This window comes from Notamacropus eugenii, chromosome 6, assembly GCF_028372415.1.
Source record: "Notamacropus eugenii isolate mMacEug1 chromosome 6, mMacEug1.pri_v2, whole genome shotgun sequence".
NCBI lineage: Eukaryota > Metazoa > Chordata > Mammalia > Diprotodontia > Macropodidae > Notamacropus > Notamacropus eugenii.
In genome coordinates, this window is record NC_092877.1 from 52493602 (window position 1) to 52516925 (window position 23324).

Here is a 23324-nt window from a genome sequence, read left to right on the forward strand (position 1 = left end):
CCTCTCATTAGGAGTAACAGTGGCAGATGGAGAGAGTAATGCAAGGTTGGGGTTTGGTAATGGATGACTGAAATAGGACAAAGAGACAAGGGACTCAAGTGTAGAGTTGAACTCATTCACTGGGGGATTGAAGGGAAGAGAGTACAGCCAGTGTAGGGGTGATGGCCTGGAGAAAAAGTGGAGGTCAAAATGAGAATGAAGAACAAGGATAGGGGTTGTAAAGCAGAAAAAGAATGAATGATAATAAGTTATGGTCAGAGTTCATGAATATAGAACCTTTTGTGCGTGATGAAAAGATGAGGTATGTGACTGTATATCTAGTTGAAAAGGGGCAGAGGTAAGAGGCATTGAATAGATGAAAGAACTGGAAAGTTAGGATCTTGGGAGGACTATTATTATATATGTTGAATTATGTTCCAAGTATGAGAGAGATTTGGGGAGGAAAGAAAGTCTTTGAGGTGAGCACTGAACTTACTGTGGAAGGAAGCTTAATTGTGTGATAAATTTGAATGATGTTACCCTCAGAAGTAGAAAAATTGCTGAGTAATGATGGTAGAGGGTAGTACCAGAAATCAAGGAGTATTCTGACTCCACCATGACCAGTAAGCTGGGGGAAATTGTATAAAAGTGCAGTGTCAGCCACAGAGAGCTAAGTGTCAGTAAATGCCAGAAGATTGAAGAAATGAGAAACAAAAAGTTTAAGATAGAAATAAATTTGTTAATTATGGAGTAGAAATTCCAAAGAGCGCACTCAAAGAAGTGGGTAGATTTGGACAACACACGGGCTTTATTTAATACATTGATGTTCTCTAACTTATGTCTTCCAGTAAACCTCCTTATTTGAGAAATAAGATGGTGTATTTTATTATTTTTATCATTACTTTAAAAAATTAAAAGAAAATTGCCTCTTTGGCTTCTTGATACGGTGTGATATTAGTACGTTAGCAGTTGTTATGTTATTACATTTATATTATCCTTTTAATTTTTTTTTAAGGCAATGCATTTGTTTTTCTCTAGGGCCTCAAAATTGCTTGTTACGGTGTGTGTTGACTTCCTTTTTTGTAACAGAGTGAGGAAGATCTGGGGAAAAGTACACTGGTCCCCCAAAATACTTACATTATCCTTTCTTATGGCATGTATGCAGAGTCTGATACCATGAGGAGGGAAAGAACAAGCATTTATTAAGCACCTACTGTATTACCATGAACTGTGCTAATAAGTACTTTACTGTCTTGTTTGATCCTCATAATAAACCTGTGAAATACATGAAATTTTTCTTGAGGAAACTTGAGGCAGTCAGAAGTTAAGTGACTTATCCAGAGTCACACAGCTAAGTATTTGAAACTGGATTTAAACTCTGGTTTTACTACTTTTACTGTGTCACCTGGCTGCCATAAATGTATGCATGCCTATTTTCATTGTCGCACATTTTCACCATTTCTTCTCATAAATTTTGGAAAGGAAATATGGATTAGTAGGAAAAGTGTTGAATTTGGATTCAGGAGATGTGGTTTTAAGTTCTGCCTCTACCAGTTTCTTATATCTGTGTGACTTCAGGCATGTCACTAAGCCTCGGAGTTTCTTTAAGCATAAAAGAGGACCCGTGATATTTGTACTACCGCCTCACAAGGTTGTTATAAGGAGAGAACTATTTGATACGGTATAGTAGTTTAGTATAATACGGTATCATAGTGATATACTAGTATGTAGTACAGTGTACAGTAGTGTGTCGTGTACAGTTCTGTACTGTTGTACAGTATTCTGTTAGTATACTATTTTCATATATACTAATAGAATATTATTGTATAAAACAGATTTCTATAGTACGTCATTGTACTGTTATATACTCTACTCTGGTATGATAGTCTATTAATATGCAATAATAGTATTTTGATTTCTGTGGATTTCTATAGTGAGTTACTATACTATTTTGTATGCTTTACTGTTGTACAGTATGCGATATAGTGTACTATCTATGTAGGATATTGTATAGTATGCTATTATATACACACGGTACTGTAGTATGCAATGATAGTATATATATATATATATATATGGTATAGACATCATATGCATATAATAGTATACTATACTGTATCCTAAATAAATAATATACTACATAATGCTCTATATGATATCTAATAAATACATATAATATACACACAGTAGAGTATGCCCTACAATATCATACATAGTACAAACAGTTCTTGCTTTACATTAATTTCATATTACACAAATTTGATTCTGTGTAAAGAATTTTGAAAGAAATCTACATTCCAAAAAAATTTACAAAATTCCTTATGCTAAACAGAATCTGTATGATAAGACATCATGTGATACAAACACCTTCAGTGGTTTTGGGAAACTGAGAAACATCTCTAAGTCAATTCCTGCATGTCAGCAGGCAGTGAGTGATATTTGATTTTCCCTCTGTTCAGTAGTGATCCTTATATTTTTACCATGGCTGGTAGCAGACATACTCTTGAGGGGAAAAGTGAACCACCTCTTAAGCATAAGCCAGTACACTTGGAAATGAAAAGGAAAATAATTAGAAAATATGGAGGATGACAAAATCTGTCACCAATAGCATAGTGAAAGAGGCTCCCTGGATACAGGAATACACAAAGGCAGTGCTTGCATGAAGGTAACAACTACTGAAACAAAGAAAAGGTGCTATTCTAGAGATGAAGAATCTAGTCACTATATGAATAGAAGAACAGACTCAGAAAAATGTTCCTTTAAATTTCATGACAAATTCAAGCTAAGGCTTGAAGCCTCTTTGAAGATTTAAAGACAAAGTACTCTGAAGGAACACAGGTATTCACAGCAAGCAGTGACTGGTTTGAAGAATTGAAAAATCATACAAGATTTCATAACGTGTAGATATCAGGAGAGGCTGCTAGTGCAGATATTGAAGCAGCAGAACAGTTTCTAGAATTCCTACAAAAAAATTACAGATTTACATTCCTACTTGCTGGAGCAAATCTTTAATGTAGACAGAACTGACCTATTTTATTAAGGAATGCCATCTCAAACATACATATCAGTGGAGGAAAAAACTATGCCAGGGCATAAAGCTTTGAAAAATAGAGTTACTCTTCTGCTTGAAGGGAATGCATCTGGGAGCTGCAAATTAAAACCTTTTCTTATACACTGCTCAGAAAAGAATCAGCAAGGCAGCAGTACTTAGGCATCATTTCAGTAACCATAAGGTGTGAAAAACCCTTGTCATCTTTGAACTCTGGTTTAGGCACTGCTTCTTTCCCAAGAAGTTTTGTAATTATAATGGCAATTTTTTTTCAAGGTTCTCCTTATTTTGGATAATGTCCCAGGTCACCCTCTCCATCTGGATAATCTTAAGGAAAATGTAAAAGTGGTCTGTCATCCCTTTATTACAGTACTACCTTATTACAACATTTGGATCAGGGAATAATTTCAAATTTCAAGGCATATCATTTACACTTTTGCCCAGGGAATTGCAGCTTTAGATGCAAATTAAGGACCTGACTGGGCAGCTAGGTGACCACAGTAGATAGAGTGTGGGCCCTGGAGTTGGGAGGGCCTGAGTTCAACTCTGACCTCATATACTTACTGTAAGCTATGTGACCCTAAACAAGTCACTTAACCCTGTTTGCCTTAGTTTTCTCTTCTATAAAATGAGCTGGAGAAGGAAATGGCAAACCACTCCAGTATCTTTGCCAAGAAAACCCCCAGTGAGGTTATCACAAAGAGTCTGACACAGCTAAACCGAACCACAAGAGGACTGGACGTTGAGTTTTCTGGAAGTCCTGTAATATTTACTATGCAGACTAGAGTATTGGTATGGCATGGTAAGATGTAACAGAAACATGTATGAAAAGAGTTTGGAGGAAAGTGTGCCTGAAGTTCTCTGTGGATTTGACAAAGATGAAGCATTTGAAGAAGTGAGTAACCAGATTATAAAATTAGCACAAGAATTGGAGCTGGAAGTAGATGGAGGACTTGATTGAGTTTCATGGAGAATACCTGACAAAAGAGCATCTGATTGAACTGCCAGCTGCAAAGATTGCAGAAGGAGAAACGAAAGCTTTGGAACCCAAGGTCAAACCAGAAAGGTTCACAACAAAACAGCTGGCAGAAGCATTTCATCATTTGAGGGAAATTTTTTCTTCTGTTAAAAAGATGGATCCAGATACTTCAAGAATTTTTTTTAAGTCCAAAAGCTTGTTCAGGTTATATAATATTGTTTGTTATCCTCAAATATACAAGGAAAAAAAGAGAGCCACTGTCCAAACATCTCTGGATAGCTTAATTTAAAAAGCTGCACAGCAGCCAACCACCAGTGATAAAGGCTTGGTGCAGTGGGTGGGAAAGAGGCAGTATACTGCACACCTGTGTTAACTTTCCTGCACAGTACTGTGCATACTTTATCATTAACTTTGCTTTTCATTTCATAATTCTGAACACAGAACACAGTGTTTAATATGTCTGCATTGTAGTATATCTTATGACTTGTGTAAAGGTATTCTTTTGTGTATACTTTTGTTATCTAGGCTGAATGAAGTGGGTAAATAGGGGCAAATTCACATTACATAAAAATCAAGAGGTCTGCAGAGCAGTCCACTTACATAAAGTGAGAACTGTCTATATATTAATAGTGTAGTTTACATCAGTATAGTATAGTAATACACTATAGAATTCCATACTGCTGCTATTGTTACATGTTGTTTTCCTAAGTAAGCAGCACTAAAATATAATTTCACAATATTCTGTGACTTTTTATTAGATATTTGACTTATCCCTTGCTCGGAGCTTCAGTTTCCTCATCTACAAATGGTATATGATAATAAACTACCACCTTTCAGGATTACTGGGAGGAAAGTGCTTATGTAAGTCTTGAAGAGCAAGACGTTTATGAGTTGTATCATCTAACAACAGTAGTAGCAGCTCACATTTATAAAATACTTTAAAGTTTGCAGAGTACTTAATGAACAATAATCTAGTAGAGTATGTAATAGAACTATTTTAGTGATATTCCAAGAGAGCAAACTTGAGCTCTAAGCAGTGGCAAGACTTGCCCATGTTTAGCTGTTATGTCCTAATAGCAGGATTTGAACTTAGATCTTCTGATTTCATATTCAGTATTCTTCAGTATTGTTGAAGTGTTTTTTAAGTTAATCTAACAGAATGGCCTTATAATTGTGTGTTCTATTTTGTTTTTGCTCTGCAGTGGCAGTGATGATGAAGATGTTGCACCTTTATCAGCTAAATTTGCTGATATTTATCCATTGAATAACTATGATGACACAGAGGTTGTAGCCAACATGAATGGAGTCCATAATGAACTAAATGGTGGAGGTGAAAACATGGCAATGAAAGATGAGGTACAGTATGAATTTGGTCATAGATAAGGAGTGAATGAGCTGCCTGACATGCCTTGTTGAAGACATTAAAATCTGTTTGTGTTGGTAGTCATGCATATTTTTTTCCAGAAGTAACTCAAGTTGCCTTTTCTTCAATATACATGTCCCAAAAGTCTTAATGAAATTTTAACTTTTAATAATTTGTAAGGTGAGGGGGTTGGACTAGATGTCTTCTGAATTCCCTTCCAACTCTTATTCTATGATCCTATGTGCTTTGATCCTGTCAAAGGTCGGTGTGTATAAGATATAACAATTAGCCTATAAATTTGTAACATCTCGTCCCATTTATCTTAGTCTTAAAAATCCATAATAGAGGTACGTTTTATATTTTAGAAATTTCATTATCCATAGTTTGGTCTTCTGTCCAGGACTTTTTTTTTGGACTCTGTGAGTATGAATCAATGCTAGTTTACACAGCCAAATTTATAGAATTCTAAATTGTCAATACGTAACTTTAAATTGTTAGTCAGCTTTCTTATTAAACAGTAATAAACACCAAAGGGATTTATTTGAAAAATATAATTTCTTTTAAAAAAATTTTTTTAAAGTCTCCTCAGGTAAGCAGCACTAGTAGTAGTTCTTCAGAAGCTGATGATGAAGAAGCAGATGGAGAGAGCAGTGGGGAACCCCCAGGAGCTCAAAAGGAAGAAATAACTCTAGGAAAAAGAAGTCCCAGAAAAGATGAAGCTAAAGTGGATAGTCCACCACCATCTTATCCAAGTCAACAGGTATAGGGTAGTTTGTTATTAAAGGTTTTTTAGCTCGACATATGACCCTTTCTGAATTTTTTTTTAATATCATAAAGCCATCAACTTCTGAGATTCAGATTAAGGGAAGTTTTCTTTTTCTTTTTTTTCTCTCCCTCCCAAAGCAATGTTACATTTCTACGTTATTTCCTTTGATTAAATTCATAATACCTAAGCTTAGTTTTGCAGTAACCTATTTATCTCAAGGGATGTCACAGTCCTCCCAACTCTTCAAAATTAACTTTGTAAATTCTTTTTACTTAGCTACTTCAAGGATCTTTGATTTTGTTCAAGAGGGCACTACTACCTCCAAAGCAGATCAGAATTTCTCTAGGACTTAATCGATAATTTTAGAGAGTTAGTATGTCTGAGAAATTCATTAACTTTATGCCTAGTCTGATGACAAGCCCTTTGAACTTAACTGACCTGGTAGCTATTCCTTCCATTATTAGACCTATACTTACAGCCTTTCCAGTTTGATGGAGCCTGCCAGAGTTGTACTGCCTCTTACTCTCTTTTTGAACATAGCATTTCCTCTATGTCACAAAATAGCAAAGTAGGACTTTAATTTTCATTTTTCTTTCAAATATTTCTTTTAGAAGAAAGATAAAGGGAGTGTTATAAAATTATATAAACAGTAATGGAGTATTATATCTAAAAAGATTCACCTCTTTCTCTGTCATAGATCTGCTTTGTAATGAAGGGAACCCTTTGAAGTTTTTTCTTTGGGACTTAAGACTTCACACACACACACATGCACATGTGTGTATATGTGTATGTATGTCCCTGGTTTTGAAATAAGTAACCCTGCACTGTCAAGATTCTTTGTTCGTTTTCCATTTCTCCAAGAAGACATACCTATAGACATTTTAATTCTTCTGCTAGTCAAATAGAGGGGCAGATGGGGGTTTTGTTATAATTTTTGCCACCTAGCAGCTGCAAAGATTATTATAAGCTCAAATAAACAGTCTTGGCAAATCAAATCAAAAGGTTGTCATAAGGAACTACTGTATGAGTGCAAAGTAGTGATAGTTTTAATCCTTACAGCTTGGGACATTTCATTTGCTTTGTATGTTTTTAGGGGTTACTTCACTTTTAGAACCATTTTAACATCTTATAAATGACAGTGAAGGTAATAGTAATCTTCAGGATAAATTAATATCTCTGGGTTCTGTGATTAACACAAGTAATCTACTTGATTAGAAATTTCTAGCCATGTAAGTTTTATGTGAGACAAAATGGGGAGTGGTTGGGGGGGGAGGCAAGGAGATAATTATGCCACCATGATAGATGGAAAGAGCATCCAACATGGCTAATTCATTTTAGGGAATGGAAAGACTCGTTACAAATAAGCAACTCTTACACTTGAGAGAGTGATTTTTAGGTTGCCAGAGGCCTTATTCTTGACATTTGTGAAGGAAATTAGAAAGGAATAGAAATTGCATTTTTGTTAATGTCACTCCACTTGTATTTAGTAGATAATGTTTATTAAAAGTTCTCTCAATTGACTGATTGCCTCAGAGGGTCTTTATGCTTCGATTAAGCAAACCTAAGACCTTCTGTGTTCATAGAAAAGGATGAAACTGTAGAATTACATATTTCTGTAAATCAGATCACAATTCAGTGCCTTGTATTTCTGAAATCTTTTATCTTTCTTTGTGGTTTAGATGATAATTTACTAAAGCAGTCTACATGTACTGCATCAAATCAAGCCAGGCATGGCCAATCAATTAATTTCAGCCAATTTGACAAGTGTGATAGAGGTAGCCACAGTCAGAACGATTGTGCAAGAATCTGCGTTGATCATTAAGATTGCAAAAATGAAAGACTTTTCAAAGATCTTTTCATTTTGCACCTATAGATGTGACTTTTGTTGCTCCAATTTCTTTTATACTACTCATTAGGATTTTAGTATTTCCATTTAAAATGAAGTCTTCCAACATATCTGTTCCATCTCTTGCTGATAGTAACTAGAGTATGACAGCATGGATGTATTTGTCTTCCTCCTGTATAAGCTTTCTTCCATTTTCAAAGATTTTATGACAACACTGCTATACTTAAATAGTTCTGGCATGGGAAAAACTGTCTTTTCATACTTTTAAATGTAATTGTAAGCCTTGGTGATGGAGAGGGAGAGTACAACTAGGTTTATTCTGACTCCTTTGATTTGTATCCGCCATTACTCATGCTTGTTAACGCATTTTTTAATCTTTGCTGTTATTGTTTACTACTCAGAGACAAATTACATTTTGTGACATTTTAAATATAATTCCTTAGTTCACCTAATAAACAGGTAATTTTTTTTTTCATTTTAGGCTGACCCAGGTCTAAATACTTGTGAATGCCATGTGTGTAAACAAGAAGCTTCTGGTCTGACTGCATCAGCACTGGCAGCTGGCCGTCTTCCTACAGGGCATCAGTTTATAAGCCCAGAAAAACCTGCACATCCTGCACTTCATCTTTACCCTCATATTCATGGACATTTACCTTTACATACTATTCCACATCTGCCTCGTCCTCTTATTCACCCCACTTTGTATACAGCATCCCCCTTTACACATAGTAAGGTAAGTCACATCAAAGAACTGCCACGTATCTGTTGCTATAGCAGTTTTACCAGTTGCTTCTGTCTTAAATGAATAAATATTATGAAAATAATATTGGGTGATTGAAAAAAAGAATGTCCATTGCTAGCTTTACTGTGTACCAGAGGGTCCTCAGATATTCCTTTCTATATTCTATGCAGTATACCTGAAAAGAAAGAAGTTAGAACCATGGAAATTTAAAGTGGGAAGGAGCTTTTGTAGATTATTTTGTGCAGTCTCCTTTTTTTATAGATGAAGAAACTCAGAAAGGAGAAGTGTGAGTTAGGTCTAAGTCTGCAGAGTGCCAAATTTTAAAGAGCAGAATTAGAACTGAGATATGACTCCCAGTGCTCTTTCCATGTTACGATTTCATGTTGGTCCACTACATTAAAAAATAGTCTTTCACTTTCATTCATTCAACAAATCTTTATCAAACACTTACTGTGGGCAGCCGCTGTGCCAGATTAAAGCACATGGAACTCCAAGCGGTTCGTGGCTTGCATTTTGGCATGGGTTTTTTTATAGTAGTTTGATTGATCTTTATATTTGTGTAGTACACGGTATATATACAGTATTGCATCAGTTTGGCTTCATTTGTTCTTCCTTTTTCACCAGTGGTGATTTTAATTCAATATTTTTCTTAATGTATTGTTACTATTTTTCTGTATTGCAGATAGCTATAGAAGATCAAAAAATAGAACTCTTTTCAAGATTTTAAATGAGAATATGTTCCCTGATTACCCCATTTGATAATGACCTTCCCCCCAGATATTACATCTCATTCAGATGTAATTTTATAGATTCAGATTGTAATATTATATTATTTATAATTATTATATATTATATATATTAATATAATATTATATATATCTGTATAAATTCAGGTGTAATATTATAGAATAGTGAGGGTAAGAAAATCATTAGTCTAAACCGTCATTTTCTGCATTTGTGTCCTATTCCTACTGTACTATAAACTCCATAGAAGAAGCTTTTCCCCTGGCACCTAACAATATCCTCTACAATGCTGATTAATAAGTGTTTGTTTTTTTAATGAATATAGTTAGTATAGATCACATCCAACTAGGTCAGACTCCTGGTGATAATTCTACTTTCATTGTATTCTATAATTTTATCTACCATTCTGATATATGACTTTAGAAGTTTTTGTTATACATTGATCTTTTCTTTTAACATGATACAGTATTTTTTGTGTATCTGACTTCAAGTTTTTTCTGTTCGTGATTTTTATCATTACTTTGACCTACCTTTGAGCCTTTATTTTCGTATTGGTGAGTTGATAAGGTTAGAGAATAGTCACTTTGCATTCTGAACTTCAAGTCTGTATTGCTTGGGAGCAAAGTTATGTCTGGATAATGCAGGATGCCCTCCCATACTGTTTTCTTGGTAGAGTTTTCTAAAACCTGCAAGTTTGATCTATAGTTCTCAAAATCAGGAAAGTCCAACAGGGTATATTATAGGTAATGACAATTGGTAATACTTTTCCTGCCCATATATATTTTAATTTCCCCTCATGCCTGCCCCAAAGTGATGCATAGACTCATAATAAAGAAAATTCCATTTGAAAGAAAGAAATTTGGACCCTGGTACCATTTAATTACTGCTCATTTTAACATTTGTATCATGGTAGTCCTACCTATTGACCTGAAACAGAGATTCTTGACATTTTTTGTATCATGGACCCCTTTAGCAGTTTGGTAAAGCCTATAGACTTTTCTGAATAATGTTTTTTAAATGAATAGAAAATACAAAAGACCTCAAAGGACACCACTTATATTAAAATTACTTTATTAGTATATTTTTAAAAGAAGTTCATGGACTTGGTCTTGGTCAAGAACTCTTGGTCTAAAAGATTTGTAAAAGATCACAGACAATTCAAAAGTGAGATAGATAATGTTGATAAATATAGGATTAAAAATTCAGTGCCAGACCTCATATCAAATGCTCTTTAATACCAGGAGCATTAAACTAAGGACAACACATTGGCAGAATATTGATGTTTATATTGGAGAAATAAAGTGTAGTTAATGAAAAGCTTCATTTTTACCTGATATTTAAATGATTACTTTCCCTAACCTTTCTAACTCTCTGTATGCCTATGCTGTCATTATACCTTTCAGAAACTAGAGAATCCTCACCATAACTTGGGGAAATTAAATGCCTACATAAAAGCAAATGCCAGAAATATTTTCTTCCATTATGATAATGAGTCTGTACATACATGGAACTAAGGGGAAATTATATGACCTAAAGATCATAATGCCACTTCTAGCTATTCATTTAATTTTTAGCTTTTAAAAAATAGTTATTGTAAATGAATCAGTACCTGTTAACAGTGGTCTAACATAGTATTTACAAACTCATAAGTGGTTAATAGTGGTAAGATCTTGTGGGAAATAGTTGAACCCTACTAGTAATATAACCTTAGTTTTAAAGGTGACAAGTCTTAAAGTATTATTTAGAAGTGAGCTTTCAAGTATTCAGGCAGAGGACTGTTGTCAGGAGGATTATTATAGTAGATGGAAGAGTGAGCTAAATTACTTCTAAGACTTCTTCTATGATAGCAAGTAACATAAAGAGGAGGATTTCCAGGAGATGCTTGAAATTAATAAAGAATTAGATTGCCAACAGAATTATGTGCTGAAATTCTCATGATCAGAAGTATAGTTTAAAACACATGCACACCTGAATGTACTGAGGATTATCTCAGATTTCTGGAACTCTCATGAAACCATCATTAATTGTGTCCGAGTTTGTATCTTCTTCCAGATTCTTTGGCAGTATTTATTGCTAGCAGTACTTAGTATGTTTAATTCTGGATTATTAACCATTTTTATGTAATGACCTGGGTCTGCCCTTCTTGTTTCGCACAGTCAGGCCACCTATATAGTTTTGATAAAGCCAAAACTGGGCACAGAGAGGTGCGATTATTGAATTTTATAAGAAAAAAATAACTTTCTGACATATTCATTTTTTAGAATTAATCCTACTTGTCCTTTAAATGTTAATAATTTAGTTGTTTATAATAAGAAATTTTTTGTCTAGCAGATAATAAGTACTTAATATATGCTTGTTGACATTTTCTTTCCCCCTTCTTTTTTTCCTGCCATTAAACTTCCACATTGAGTCCTTGAATTATGTCACTAATCTTAAAGAACCACTGAAAAATTTCATTTGGTGATGCAGATAGGAAAAACTACCTGCTTATAGGTATTAATAACAAAAAAGTTCATTATATTTCTTCTCCCAGTTTGCCACAGAAACAGTTTTATTTCTTAATATAATTCAAAGTTTTGCTTTACTCTTTCACTGTAAGGACACCTCTTGTAGAGTTTGTCTCTCTTTATGATGATGTATCTCAGCAAGTGGAAAAGGGTTTTTTTTTTTATGAGCCACACTCTACTTTGAATATGAGAGAAAGAGGAACAGCTACTCCTAAGAAAAATCTCCATAGTATATCCCTATGTAAACTTTTTTTTTCTTTTCTTTTCTTTTATTTTTTTTGATGTTTATATGGTGCTTTAAGCTTTTTTTTTTTAACATTTATTTTCACAAAATTTTGGGTTACAAATTTTCTCCCCTTTTATCCCCTCCCCCCCCCCCAAACCCAAGCATTCTTATTGCCCCTGTGACCAATCTGCTCTCTCCTCTATCCTCCCTCCCTGCCCTTGTCTCCGTCTTCTCTTTTGTCCTGTAGGGCCAGATAGCTTTCTTGACCCCTTAACCTGTATTTCTTATTTCCCAGTGGTAAGAACATTACATTTGATCCTAACACTTTGAGTTCCAACTTCTTTAGCTCGCTCCCTCTCCACCCCTTCCCCTTGGAAGACAAGCAATTCAATATAGGCCAAATCTGTGTAGTTTTGCAAATGATTTCCATACTAGTTGTGTTGTATAGGACTAACTATATTTCCCTCCATCCTATCCTGTCCCCCATTACTTCTATTCTCTTATGATCCTTTCCCTCCCCATGAGGGTCGACCTCGGATTGCATTCTCCTCTCCATGCCCTCCCCTCAATCCCCCCCCCCCCACCCTGCTTGTGCCCCTGTCCCCCACTCTCCTGTATTATGAGATAGGTTTTCCTATGAAAATGAGTGTGCATTTTATTCTTTCCTTTAGTGGAATGTGATGAGATAGACCTCATGTTTTTCTCTTGCCTCCCCTCTTTATCTCTCCACTAATAAGTCTTTTGCTTGCCTCTTTTATGAGAGATAATTTGCCCCATTCAACTTCTCCCTTTCTCCTCCCAATATTTCTCTCTCACTGCTTGATTTCATTTTTTTTTTAAGATATGATCCCATCCTCTTCAATTCACTCTGTGCACTCTGTCTCTATGTATGTGTGCGTGTGTGCATGTGTGTGTGTGTGTACTCCCACCCAGTACCCAGATACTGAAATGTTTCAAGAGTTACAAATATTGTCTTTCCATGTAGGAATGTAAACAGTTCAACTTTAGTAAGTCCCTTATGACTTCTCTTTGCTGTTCACCCTTTCATGGTTCTCTTCATTCTTGTGTTAGAAAGTCAAATTTTCTTTCCAGTCTGGTCTTTTCATCAAGAAAATTTGAAAATCCTCTATTTCATTGAAAGACCATTTTTTCTCCTGAAGTATTATACTCAGTTTTGCTGGGTAGGTGATTCTTGGCTTCAGTCCTAGTTCCTTTGACTTCTGGAATATCCTATTCCATTCCCTTCGATCCCTTAATGTAGAGGGTGCTAGATCTTGTGTTATCCTGATTGTATTTCCACAATACTTGAATTGTTTCTTTCTAGCTGCTTCCAATATTTTCTCTTTCACCTGGGAATTCTGGAATTTGGCCACAATGTTCCTGGGAGTTTCTCTTTTTGGATCTCTTTCAGGCGGTGTTCTGCGGATTCCTTGAATACTTATTTTGCCCTCTGGTTCTAGAATCTGAGGGCAGTTTTCCTTGATAATTTCATGGAAGATGATGTCTAGGCTCTTCTTTTGATCATGGTTTTCAGGTAGTCCCAGAATTTTTACATTGTCTCTCCTGATTCTATTTTCCAGGTCACTTGTTTTTCCAATAAGATATTTCACATTATCTTCCATTTTTCGAATCTTCTCGCTATGTTCTGTGATATCTGTCTTTCTCATAAAGTCCTTAGCGTCCATCTGTGCCATTCCAGTTTTGAAAGATCTGTTTTCTTCAGTGAGCTTTTGAATCTCCTTTTCCATTTGGCTAATTCTGTTTTTGAAAGCATTCTTCTCCTCATTGGCCTTTTGAACCTCTTTTGCCAATTGAGTTAGGCTAGTTTTCAAGGTGTTAATTTCTTCAACATTTCTTTGGTTCTCCTTTAGCAGGGAGCTGATCTGCTTTTCATGCTTCTCTTTCATCCCTCTCATTTCTCTTCCCAGTTTTTCCTCCACCTCTCTAACTTGATTTTCAAAATTCTTTTTGAGCTCTTCCATGGCCTGAGCCCATTGGGTGGGCTGGGACACAGAATCCTTGATTTCTGTGTCTTTGCCTGATGGTAAGCATTGTTCTTCCTCGTCAGAAAGGAAGGGAGGAAGTGTCTTTTCTCCGAGAAAGTACCCTTCAATAGTTTTATTTCTTTTCCCTTTTCTGGGCATTTTCCCAGCCAGTGGCTTGACCTCTGAATATTCTCCTCACACCCACCTCACCTCCTTGTCCTCCCAGCCTGCGTTTGGGGACTGAGATTCAAATGCTGCTTCCCGCCTTAGGGCTTTTGGCGGGGGCAGGGCTGCTATTCAGTGTGAGAATTAAGTTCAGATGGTCAGGTGGGGGCAGGGCTGCCTCTCAGGCACAGTTCCCTCAGGGGGTTTATGCACAGACCTTCCACAATGGATCCAGGCTCCCGCCCGCTTGGGGAGCCCCTGTCTGCAGCCGCCTCTCAGCTTCTATCTCCCGGGGAGGGGGGGGGCCCGAGCCATGGGGGCACCCCACTCCCCTCTCGACCTGCCAAAGAGACTCTCTCACCGACTCTCGTCACCTGTGGGTGGAGGGGCTTGTGCCGCCGCTGGAGATCCCGTCTCTGAAGCCTGCTCGGATCTGTACCTCTCAGAGCCGCAGCCGCCGCAGGTCTCCCTATGTAAACTTTTAAGGAATATATTCTAACTTGTAACTCTTAAAAATAATCCAGGGTATGCACATGGGATATGATTTTTTTTCATATGATTTTTTGTGATTCTGCTGCAGACTTTATTGTGGCTATTTTATGTACATGTGCAGAACACTTGAGATATTTATATCTTGCATCAAATTTTTCATAAAAATGAAATATTGTAAAACCAAGATATTTTAGTATCCTAGTTATTGTTGTTCTGCTACTGTTGCTGTTGTTTCATCATGAAATGTGTTGCATCATGATCACACAAAACTTTCTTCCATCTGTATTCTGAAATATGACATCATCTAAGGTTAAATAAAGTTTCTGTTGTTGTAGGAAGGTAATAGAGTGATGGAGTTCTAATAACAAACAATAAGAATCATTTACATTCATTAAAAAACATAGACCAGGGGAAAGAAGGGGTCTTAAGATAGAGGAGTAATGTGGAAAAGTGAAATCATGTGCAAAGCACTGTGATTGCAAAGGAGATGGGGTGTGTGTGTGTGTGTTTTGCAGGTAAAAGTGGGAGAGGGGCTAGAGAGTATCTTGAATGATGAATAAAAAGAAATCCATTAAATTTTTCCTTTGAGAGGAAATGTAATGATATTAAAGATAAATATGGTATTCTGGTGGTTCTAGGCAGAAGCAAAATTGATGCAATTTTAGATAAACAGAACTTGAAGACTTGAGCATCAAGTAAGTTAAAAGTTAAAGGCCTAAGTTAAAAGATGAAGTCATGAATAGATTCTGACATTGACATAGTGAAATGGTGCCTTACCTCTTTGTTTTAGTGGTTTTATAGAATTTTATGGGAATGATATTGTAGCAGGACCAGAAAGAGAAGTTCTGTGTGATTATCTTATAGCAGTATAGTAAAACCTTACTTAATCTGCATATTCCTCTTAGAGGGTAAACATAGTATAGATGTTTATGGTTAATATAAATTTCTGCTCAGTGTGAAATGACCAGAAATCCCATGTAGAAGATGACCTATTGTTTTCATTCCAGCCAGTAAAAATTATGTCAGTTAGAGTCATGTTTCCTATTTTTATGATGGTCCTTAAATGTTTGACTAGAACCTATTTAACATTTGACTTGGGGTAGAGGTGCCTCTCCTCACTAGAGTTATTTTAACTCTAATGGATTGAGGACATCTAAGCAGCCACATCCATTACCAATAATGTTTGCAGCATACCAACAGCATAATAAAATTTTCTGTTAAAATTGGTGAGCTTACTTTGTTGTCTTTCCAGTCTAATAAATACAGCTTGTTCTTTAACGATTTCAAACGTTATATTATTCCACAATTGTCATTCTAAACATGAACTCTGAGACTTCTGGACCTTGAGAGACCATAGTTCTAGCTTGGCCACAAGCTTATTGCTAAACATTTCTAAGCCTGTTGCCTCTTTTGCTTGTTTCAAATGTGAACTCTTCCATGAAGCTTTCATGTAACTCCCACACAAGTCAGGAGTTATTTTTCCTGCCTCTAAATTTCTTAATTTTAAAATTTGTGCCTTTTTTCTTTCTAACCAAGTAGTGATGTTGAGCTATTTTTGACTGTAGTGTGAATTTGGGGAGTCAGATAAGTAAATTTTAAAACTGCCTGATGTGCTAAGTAGAAACTGAACCTAGGGGAGTAGTTGACCTTTGTACCTAAACTTCAGAAATGGTTGTAAAATGATGAATTGTATTAGCTAGTAACTCATGTATTTCATAATATTATTTTAAATTTCCTAACTACCTTTAGATAAATGGCCATTTTAAAATGCAAGCCTTCTTAGTCTACATAAGCATTGGCTAGTCGGTTTCAGGTAGTTCATAACACTTAGAGTTGGAAAGATCCATAGAGATAATCTGATTGAACTCTTCATGTGACAGCTGACAAAATGAAAACCTAGAGCAGTGATGTGATTTGGCATGCTGCTGGTGAATAAGAGTGCTGGGATTTGCACCCCGCTAGTCTTGTCTCCAAGACCAGGACTCTTTACATAAGAACGTCATAAACATTTCAACTTGATCTGACTTGTGGGATTATTTTGGTATATAATGATCTTTCTCCCCGTCTCCCTTCCTTTAATTTCCTCCAGCCTCTAATTTCCTTGGTAGTTAGTACTGTCCTGTGCAACCTGTCAACAAATATTTATCGAGAAACTCTCTTTGAACAAATTCATGAGAAAAGGATAGGGAACAAAAGTAAAAGAGAAGTTCCTTCTCTCAAGATTTCAGTATGATTTATTAAGCACCTACTGTGTGATACTGAGCATTCTGCTAAGTAATGGTGATGTAAAGAGGAAGATAGAATAGTCCTTCTTTTAAAGACTGTGTATATAAGGTTGGAAAGATAAGGTGAATTCAGGTTGTGAAGAAGTTTAAAGCTACACAGAAGAGCATCTATTTTATCTGATAGGTAATAGAGAGTCATTGGAGTCTATTGGTTATGGAAGTAACATGGTCATACATGTGGACTTTAGGAAAAGTACTTTGGCAGCTATGTGTAGCATGATGGACTGGCAAGGGGAAAGACTTGAGGTAGGAATACCATTTAAGAGTATACTGTAGTGCTGTCAGAAATGACAAGCAGGATGTTTTCAGAAAAACCTAGAAGGGCTTACATGAACTAATGCATAGTGAAGTGAACAGAACCAGGAGAACGTTGTACACTAACAGCCGCAGCGTGTGATGAAGAGCTGTGACTGACTTAGTGATCCAAGACAATCCCCAAGGACTCATGATGAAGCATACCATCCACCTCCAGCGAAAGAGCTGATATTAATTCAGTATAGACTGAAGCATGCTACTTTTCACTTCCTTTCATTTTTTTCTTTTATTCAGGTCTTCTTTTACAAAATGACCAATATGGAAATGTTTTACGTAACTGCGTGTGGGTGACCTCTATCTGAAGTGCTCTCCGCACTCAAAACTTTAAATGAAAATGTTTAAAAATTGTTTAAAAGGTGTACTTCAGTAGTCCTAATGAGAGGTGATGTTATGGAGATAGAAGTGACAAGGCTCACCAGCCAGTGGGGTGCGCAGGATGAGAAGGAATGAAGAGGCAAGGACAATCCCAAGCTTGGAGGGAAATGAGTATCATCTGATATGTGATAGATATCTTTGTTCAGAGTCATGAGGGATTCGGTACAGTGAACACTGAATAATAATATTAAAGAATTGGTTATATTTTATTTTGCAGGAAATTCTCTTGGTATCAATACAGAACTCATTTCCAAATCAATTTTCAACTCGTTAACAATAAGACAACACCATATTGGAAAAATACAAATGAAAATTTGTGGTGTTTTCTATCCAAATCTATTTTAACCAGAGATTAATGCTTTTAAAAGCTGGGAAATGAGTACTAGAACAGACTATCAGGAAGTTAACTGATGTAAATCATTTGTCACAGTAAGCCAACCTAAAGGTCCTAGAACCTTTTCACTTAGGAAACAGTTGATTTCTGTGCCAGAGCAATACAACAGCAAATGACAACATGGGTTTCGATTATAAACTCATTCATACAAGTTTGCAGAGAAGGGTGGTGGAAAGCTGTGAGCAGTATCATCTCCAGAAACAGCGAGAAGTTTTGGAGGGAGGAACAAAGATTTACAGAAAAGTTGGTTAGAAATTCAAGTCAACGACATGTGTTAAATGTCTAATGTGGCAATATTCCAGGCTTATTACTATTGAAAAGACAGGGTCAGATTAATGATAGTCATCCTATAAGTTCACCCATCTCTGCAAAGTATAAAATAACCAAAATATCTAAATCTAAATAATTAAAACAGTCCTATCAAGGAAGTTGTTAATAAAGGGATGAGAAAGAATAACTAAGATTTCCCAAGTGGTATTCTACCACTATCTACATATTTACAGTGAACATAATTCAGTTAAAGGTACAGAGAATATGATTCCACAGTGCTTGTTCACTCTGCAAATTATCATTTGATACAGTAAATAAAATGTTCCTTTGGACACTTTTTTTCCAACAAGATGGTGTTTCACTTGCATGTGTTAAAATTATTTTGGTGACCCCCTAATAACAAATCAAGGCATGAACTAGAAAGAGAGATGTTTATTAATAATGTTTCCCAAGGTTGTCCAAATAGATGTTGTTCAGTCCTTTTCAGTTGTATCCAGCTCTTTGTGACCCCATTTGAGGTTTTCTTGGCAGAGATGCTGTAGTAGTTTGTCATTTATTTCTCTAGTCCATTTTACAGATTAGAAAACTGAAGCAAACAGGGTTAAATGATTTACTCAGGGTCACACAGCTAGTAAGTGTCTGAAGTCAGATTTGAACTCAGAAAGATAAGTCTTCTTGACTTCAGGCCTGAAACTGTCTACTATTCTACCTAGCTGCCAAATAGATGAGGAATTTCTTATAGATAGTGATATTATACAGATATTCTTATTTATAGATGACATTGTGCTGATTGCAACAAGCCCCAGAACTTACCAAATAAGTCTCCAAAATCATACCAATAATCAAAATTTTAACCTTGGCTGTTGACACTGAAAAAATAAAGTACATGAAGAGTACCCATATTTCAGACTATGATGTATATGCATTTAGAATAACAACCTATTGAGCTGGTTCTTTAGTGTTTATAATTTGGACAGTAATTTAGGCCCAGAACCAAGTAGATGCAACATGATAGAAGAGTCGGTATAATTTAATGGGAAAAAGCATTGAATTTGGAGTCAAAGGATTTTAGTTCACGTTTCAGTTCTATTATTTACTATCCCTTTGTTGCATCTCTCCCCTGCCCCTCCAAAAAGGGGTGGTACTGATACAGTTTTTTAAGCACAAAGGAAAAAAGGAAGCCAAAACAAGTCAGCTTTTTAAAGTTACTTGTGCAGTTGTATGTTTTACAAGGAAAAGCCACAGTATTTCTAAAAAAAAATGTTCATTTTATTTCGTGTTTAAGTTCAGAATAAAAAAATAAATTTTTTTTAAAGGAGGAAATTGAACTTCATAACCTCACACCTCTTCTAGCTCTAAATGTATATTCTTGTAGGTTGATCTTGGCAATTGTATGATGCTCTCAATGACCTCACTCTTTTCCCACCAAAAAAGACCTCATTTTAAATACGAGTATTCTTTTGGTGGTGCAGTGTGGTTGCAAATCTTAGAATACTGCGGTCTCTGAAGATTTAAAATTCTAAGTCACCCAGAGGTCAGTGGCATATTGAGTGTGGGCTATGACTGGTTACCAGTGAATTATGTACCAGAAAGAACTCTAAAGATAATATCAAAAAATTGTAAGGTCAGAAACGGAGATCATGGAGCAAGATCTAAGATTAACTAGTGGGCAGCATGTGTCTTCCATTGGTACCTACATGATGACATGAAGCCTAGAGGAACGCTCCCATCACATTATCTGGACTCCTTTGGTGAATTTACATGAGGATGTGAATAAAAGGGTGGATGACTGGCATTCTGTACCACCGGAAGGAGTGTCTGTGCTAGGGAGGTCACATATCTAGCATAGAGATCAGTGAATGCTGAAATAGTGTGGGCAGCTTTGTGGAAGAAGTGATTCTTGATTTGAACTTACATCCCTTAGTTACTGAATGAATAAATTATCTGCTCAAAAGAGTGCCATTAATCATAGCTGACCTTGGCAAATCAAGTAACCTCCTAAAGTATTTTTTTTCAGCCAATGGAAAGGCTGATGAGAAAGCAGCATTGGTCTCAACTTTATTTTCATTGTCCTGTAACACATCAGTGTTCTCAAACTCCCATAGTCACAATTATTATGTTCTGAGATTAAAAAGATAAAAACCCTATTGGAACAAATCTTGAAACAAAGTCCTAGTCTTACACAAATATATTTCATTTTAAAACTAATGAAGGGCAAATGCTAGAAATTAATGGATTTAAGATTGTTAGGATAAAATTTAAGCCTTTTTAAAGTTTGGCTCTTTGTATTAGTTAATAGCAATGTACAGTACACAAGTGTTTGTAATTTATGTGAACTTCCCAGTTAGTATATTTTGTGTGCCAATATCAGTGTGAATAGATAAATCTCTCTATATTCTTGTGTAACTCCATATGATTACATACCATAAATAATGGTCAGCATTACGTGTGGCCCAGTAGAAAGAACAGTAAGGACTTGTGTTTAGGTCCTGGCTGTGCTATAACTTGGTTATATGGCCATGAGATGCTTTCCACCTCAGCTCTCTCAGTCTCAGCTTTCTCATCTGGGGTCTTGAACTTTAAAATATATATATTTTGATAATTTATTCCATAACAGCTGTTTTCCTTTGTAATCCTGTATGTTTTATGCATTTAAAAATATTATTTTGAGATGTGACTGCTTAAAGAGGTGTATGTAATACAAAAAGTGATTTCAAAAACGTTGACTAGATACTCTAAGCATCCTGTTAAAAAGATGATCCTATTAAATTAGTCTTGTAAAATGTGTTCACCTTAGAATTTAGTTTCATAGAGCACTGTTTTATAGGGTATAAGAAGTTTTCCCTAATATTGTGTCTGTTGTTTGTGGAGTGACCCTAGAAATAAGTGGAATATTAATTAAAATAAGCAATTAGATAATTATTTTAATTTTTATAGGCTTTACCACCAGCACCCGTTCAGAATCATACAAATAAGCATCAGGTATTCAATGCATCTCTTCAAGACCATATTTATCCAAGCTGTTTTGGGAGTACTCCAGACTGGAATAGTTCAAAATTCATTAGTCTTTGGGGATCAGAAGTGATGAATGATAAGAACTGGAATCCTGCCACTTTTTTGCCAGACACAATTTCTGGTAAGGATTGTTTTTTATTGAATTTCCTAAAACTTTAAACTGAGTGAATGAGTGCATTTATTTACAATGTATCAATTTACTTTTATCATTAAAATCTCATAACATCCAAGATTTGAGCTGTGTAATATATTTATTATACTACTAATATAAATGAGAATATTACTTGTTGATGTTACAGATAGACTTGAAATACTGGTTATTAATGAAAATCTGTCAGGTTTGGGACAAATTTTATTGCCAGTCCTTATGTAAACCAGTTTTTTGGCCAGTACATTTGGTTGTAATAATTCTCTGTCTCATGTGTGGCATGTTGACCCAGTCTAAATCTAAAGAGCTTTCATTATACTGAAGGCCTGATTTATAAAATGGTCAATAAGAATAACACAAACCATGCTAGCATGAATGTCTTATAATAACTGCTATTATCTGTCATCTTTCCTTGGTGATGTATATGCAACCTCAGGACAGGACCATCTGTATTACTGTTTTACATTTCAGTACATTAAGATCTTTATCTTTTTGGCCTTTGTTTTGAATATATGTTGACCTCACAAAAATTAGTTAAGAATAATTAGGATCCTTGGTCAGGGCTTCTTTGTTAGTTTCTTTCTTAGTTGTATCTCCAATTCCCTTCTGTTTCCCTTAATCTTCAAAATTAGCCCATCTTCCTATTCTGTTTAATAGTTTTAATCAGTTAAGCTGTACTTAATATGAATTTCCTGGGAAGAACAAATAGATCAATAATATGTTAAAAAATCCCTTTTTTGGAAGAAGTGAACATTGTGAATCTGCTGCCCATCATTAAGGAACTTTATTTTTAGCGCTTCATCAATAATTTTGTTATTCTTGGGTTATTTGTTTACTCAATCTAAATAAAATTTTATATATATTACAGTAAAACAATAGCTAACCTGAAGATAATTGACTTCCAGTTTTAACTGATATTCCCTTTACTATTACCAAGATACATTTTTTTTTGTGTCTTCATATGTCTGTGAAAACTGACTGCTTATTGGCCTTCCCAATTGTTTGTGGTCCCAAACCTTGGGAGTTATATAGATGCAGTGACTGAAGGACTTAACCCTGCCTCTTATTTCTTGAACTGTGAGTAAACCTTGTACGTATCTCCAATGACTTGAGCAAAGAAATAGCACAGTTCAGAATCCAACAATCTGATATTACACTTCCGTTCACAATGGAGAAAGCTATTGTTGAGTAGTTTAGGTTTTAGAGAAGATAAATTTAAGACTTGTAGTTTACTGATATGTCATCCCTAGGCCAGGAAAACCTAACGTGACAGCTGCATGCAAACACTGAGGTTGCCGGTCTGTGTTTTTAGACTTTTGCTAAGAATTATATTTTTAATCATAAAACCCTTAATTTTTTGCCTCTTTCTTTAAAGGTAGTGACATATTAGGACCAACACTCTCGGAAATAAGACCTGAAGCACTTCCTACTACATCTGGCAATGAAACAACTCCAGTTACTGATAGTAAAGAGAAAAAAAGTGCTGCAAAAAAGAAATGTCTCTACAATTTCCAAGATGCTTTTATGGAAGCTAATAAAGTTGTTATGGCAACATCTTCAGCTACTTCTTCTGTCTCGTGTACTGCTACTACAGTGCAGTCCAGCAGCAACCAATTTAAAGTGTCCTCCAAGAGACCTTCATCAATAGGTAAGAGAATATAACCTCCTAAACTATTAGT

General features: G+C 35.6%; 1 protein-coding gene across 4 annotated transcripts in view; it reads left to right on the forward strand.

Moving 5' to 3' along the window:
* FAM193A (family with sequence similarity 193 member A) overlaps positions 1 to 23324 on the forward strand; it is a 239203-nt gene that overhangs the window by 185402 nt on the left and 30477 nt on the right. For 3 of the 4 annotated variants that reach the window (XR_011969424.1, XM_072620044.1, XM_072620045.1), the window contains exons 12-16: positions 5210 to 5363; positions 5951 to 6130; positions 8464 to 8715; positions 21420 to 21618; positions 23021 to 23293. Coding sequence is in view for 3 of the 4 variants with exons in the window: in XM_072620044.1 (XP_072476145.1) it covers positions 5210 to 5363; positions 5951 to 6130; positions 8464 to 8715; positions 21420 to 21618; positions 23021 to 23293 (1058 nt within the window). In the remaining variant the exon portion in view is untranslated. The remainder of the gene's footprint in view (positions 1 to 5209; positions 5364 to 5950; positions 6131 to 8463; positions 8716 to 21419; positions 21619 to 23020; positions 23294 to 23324) is intronic. The other variant, XM_072620047.1, reaches the window with a different exon arrangement.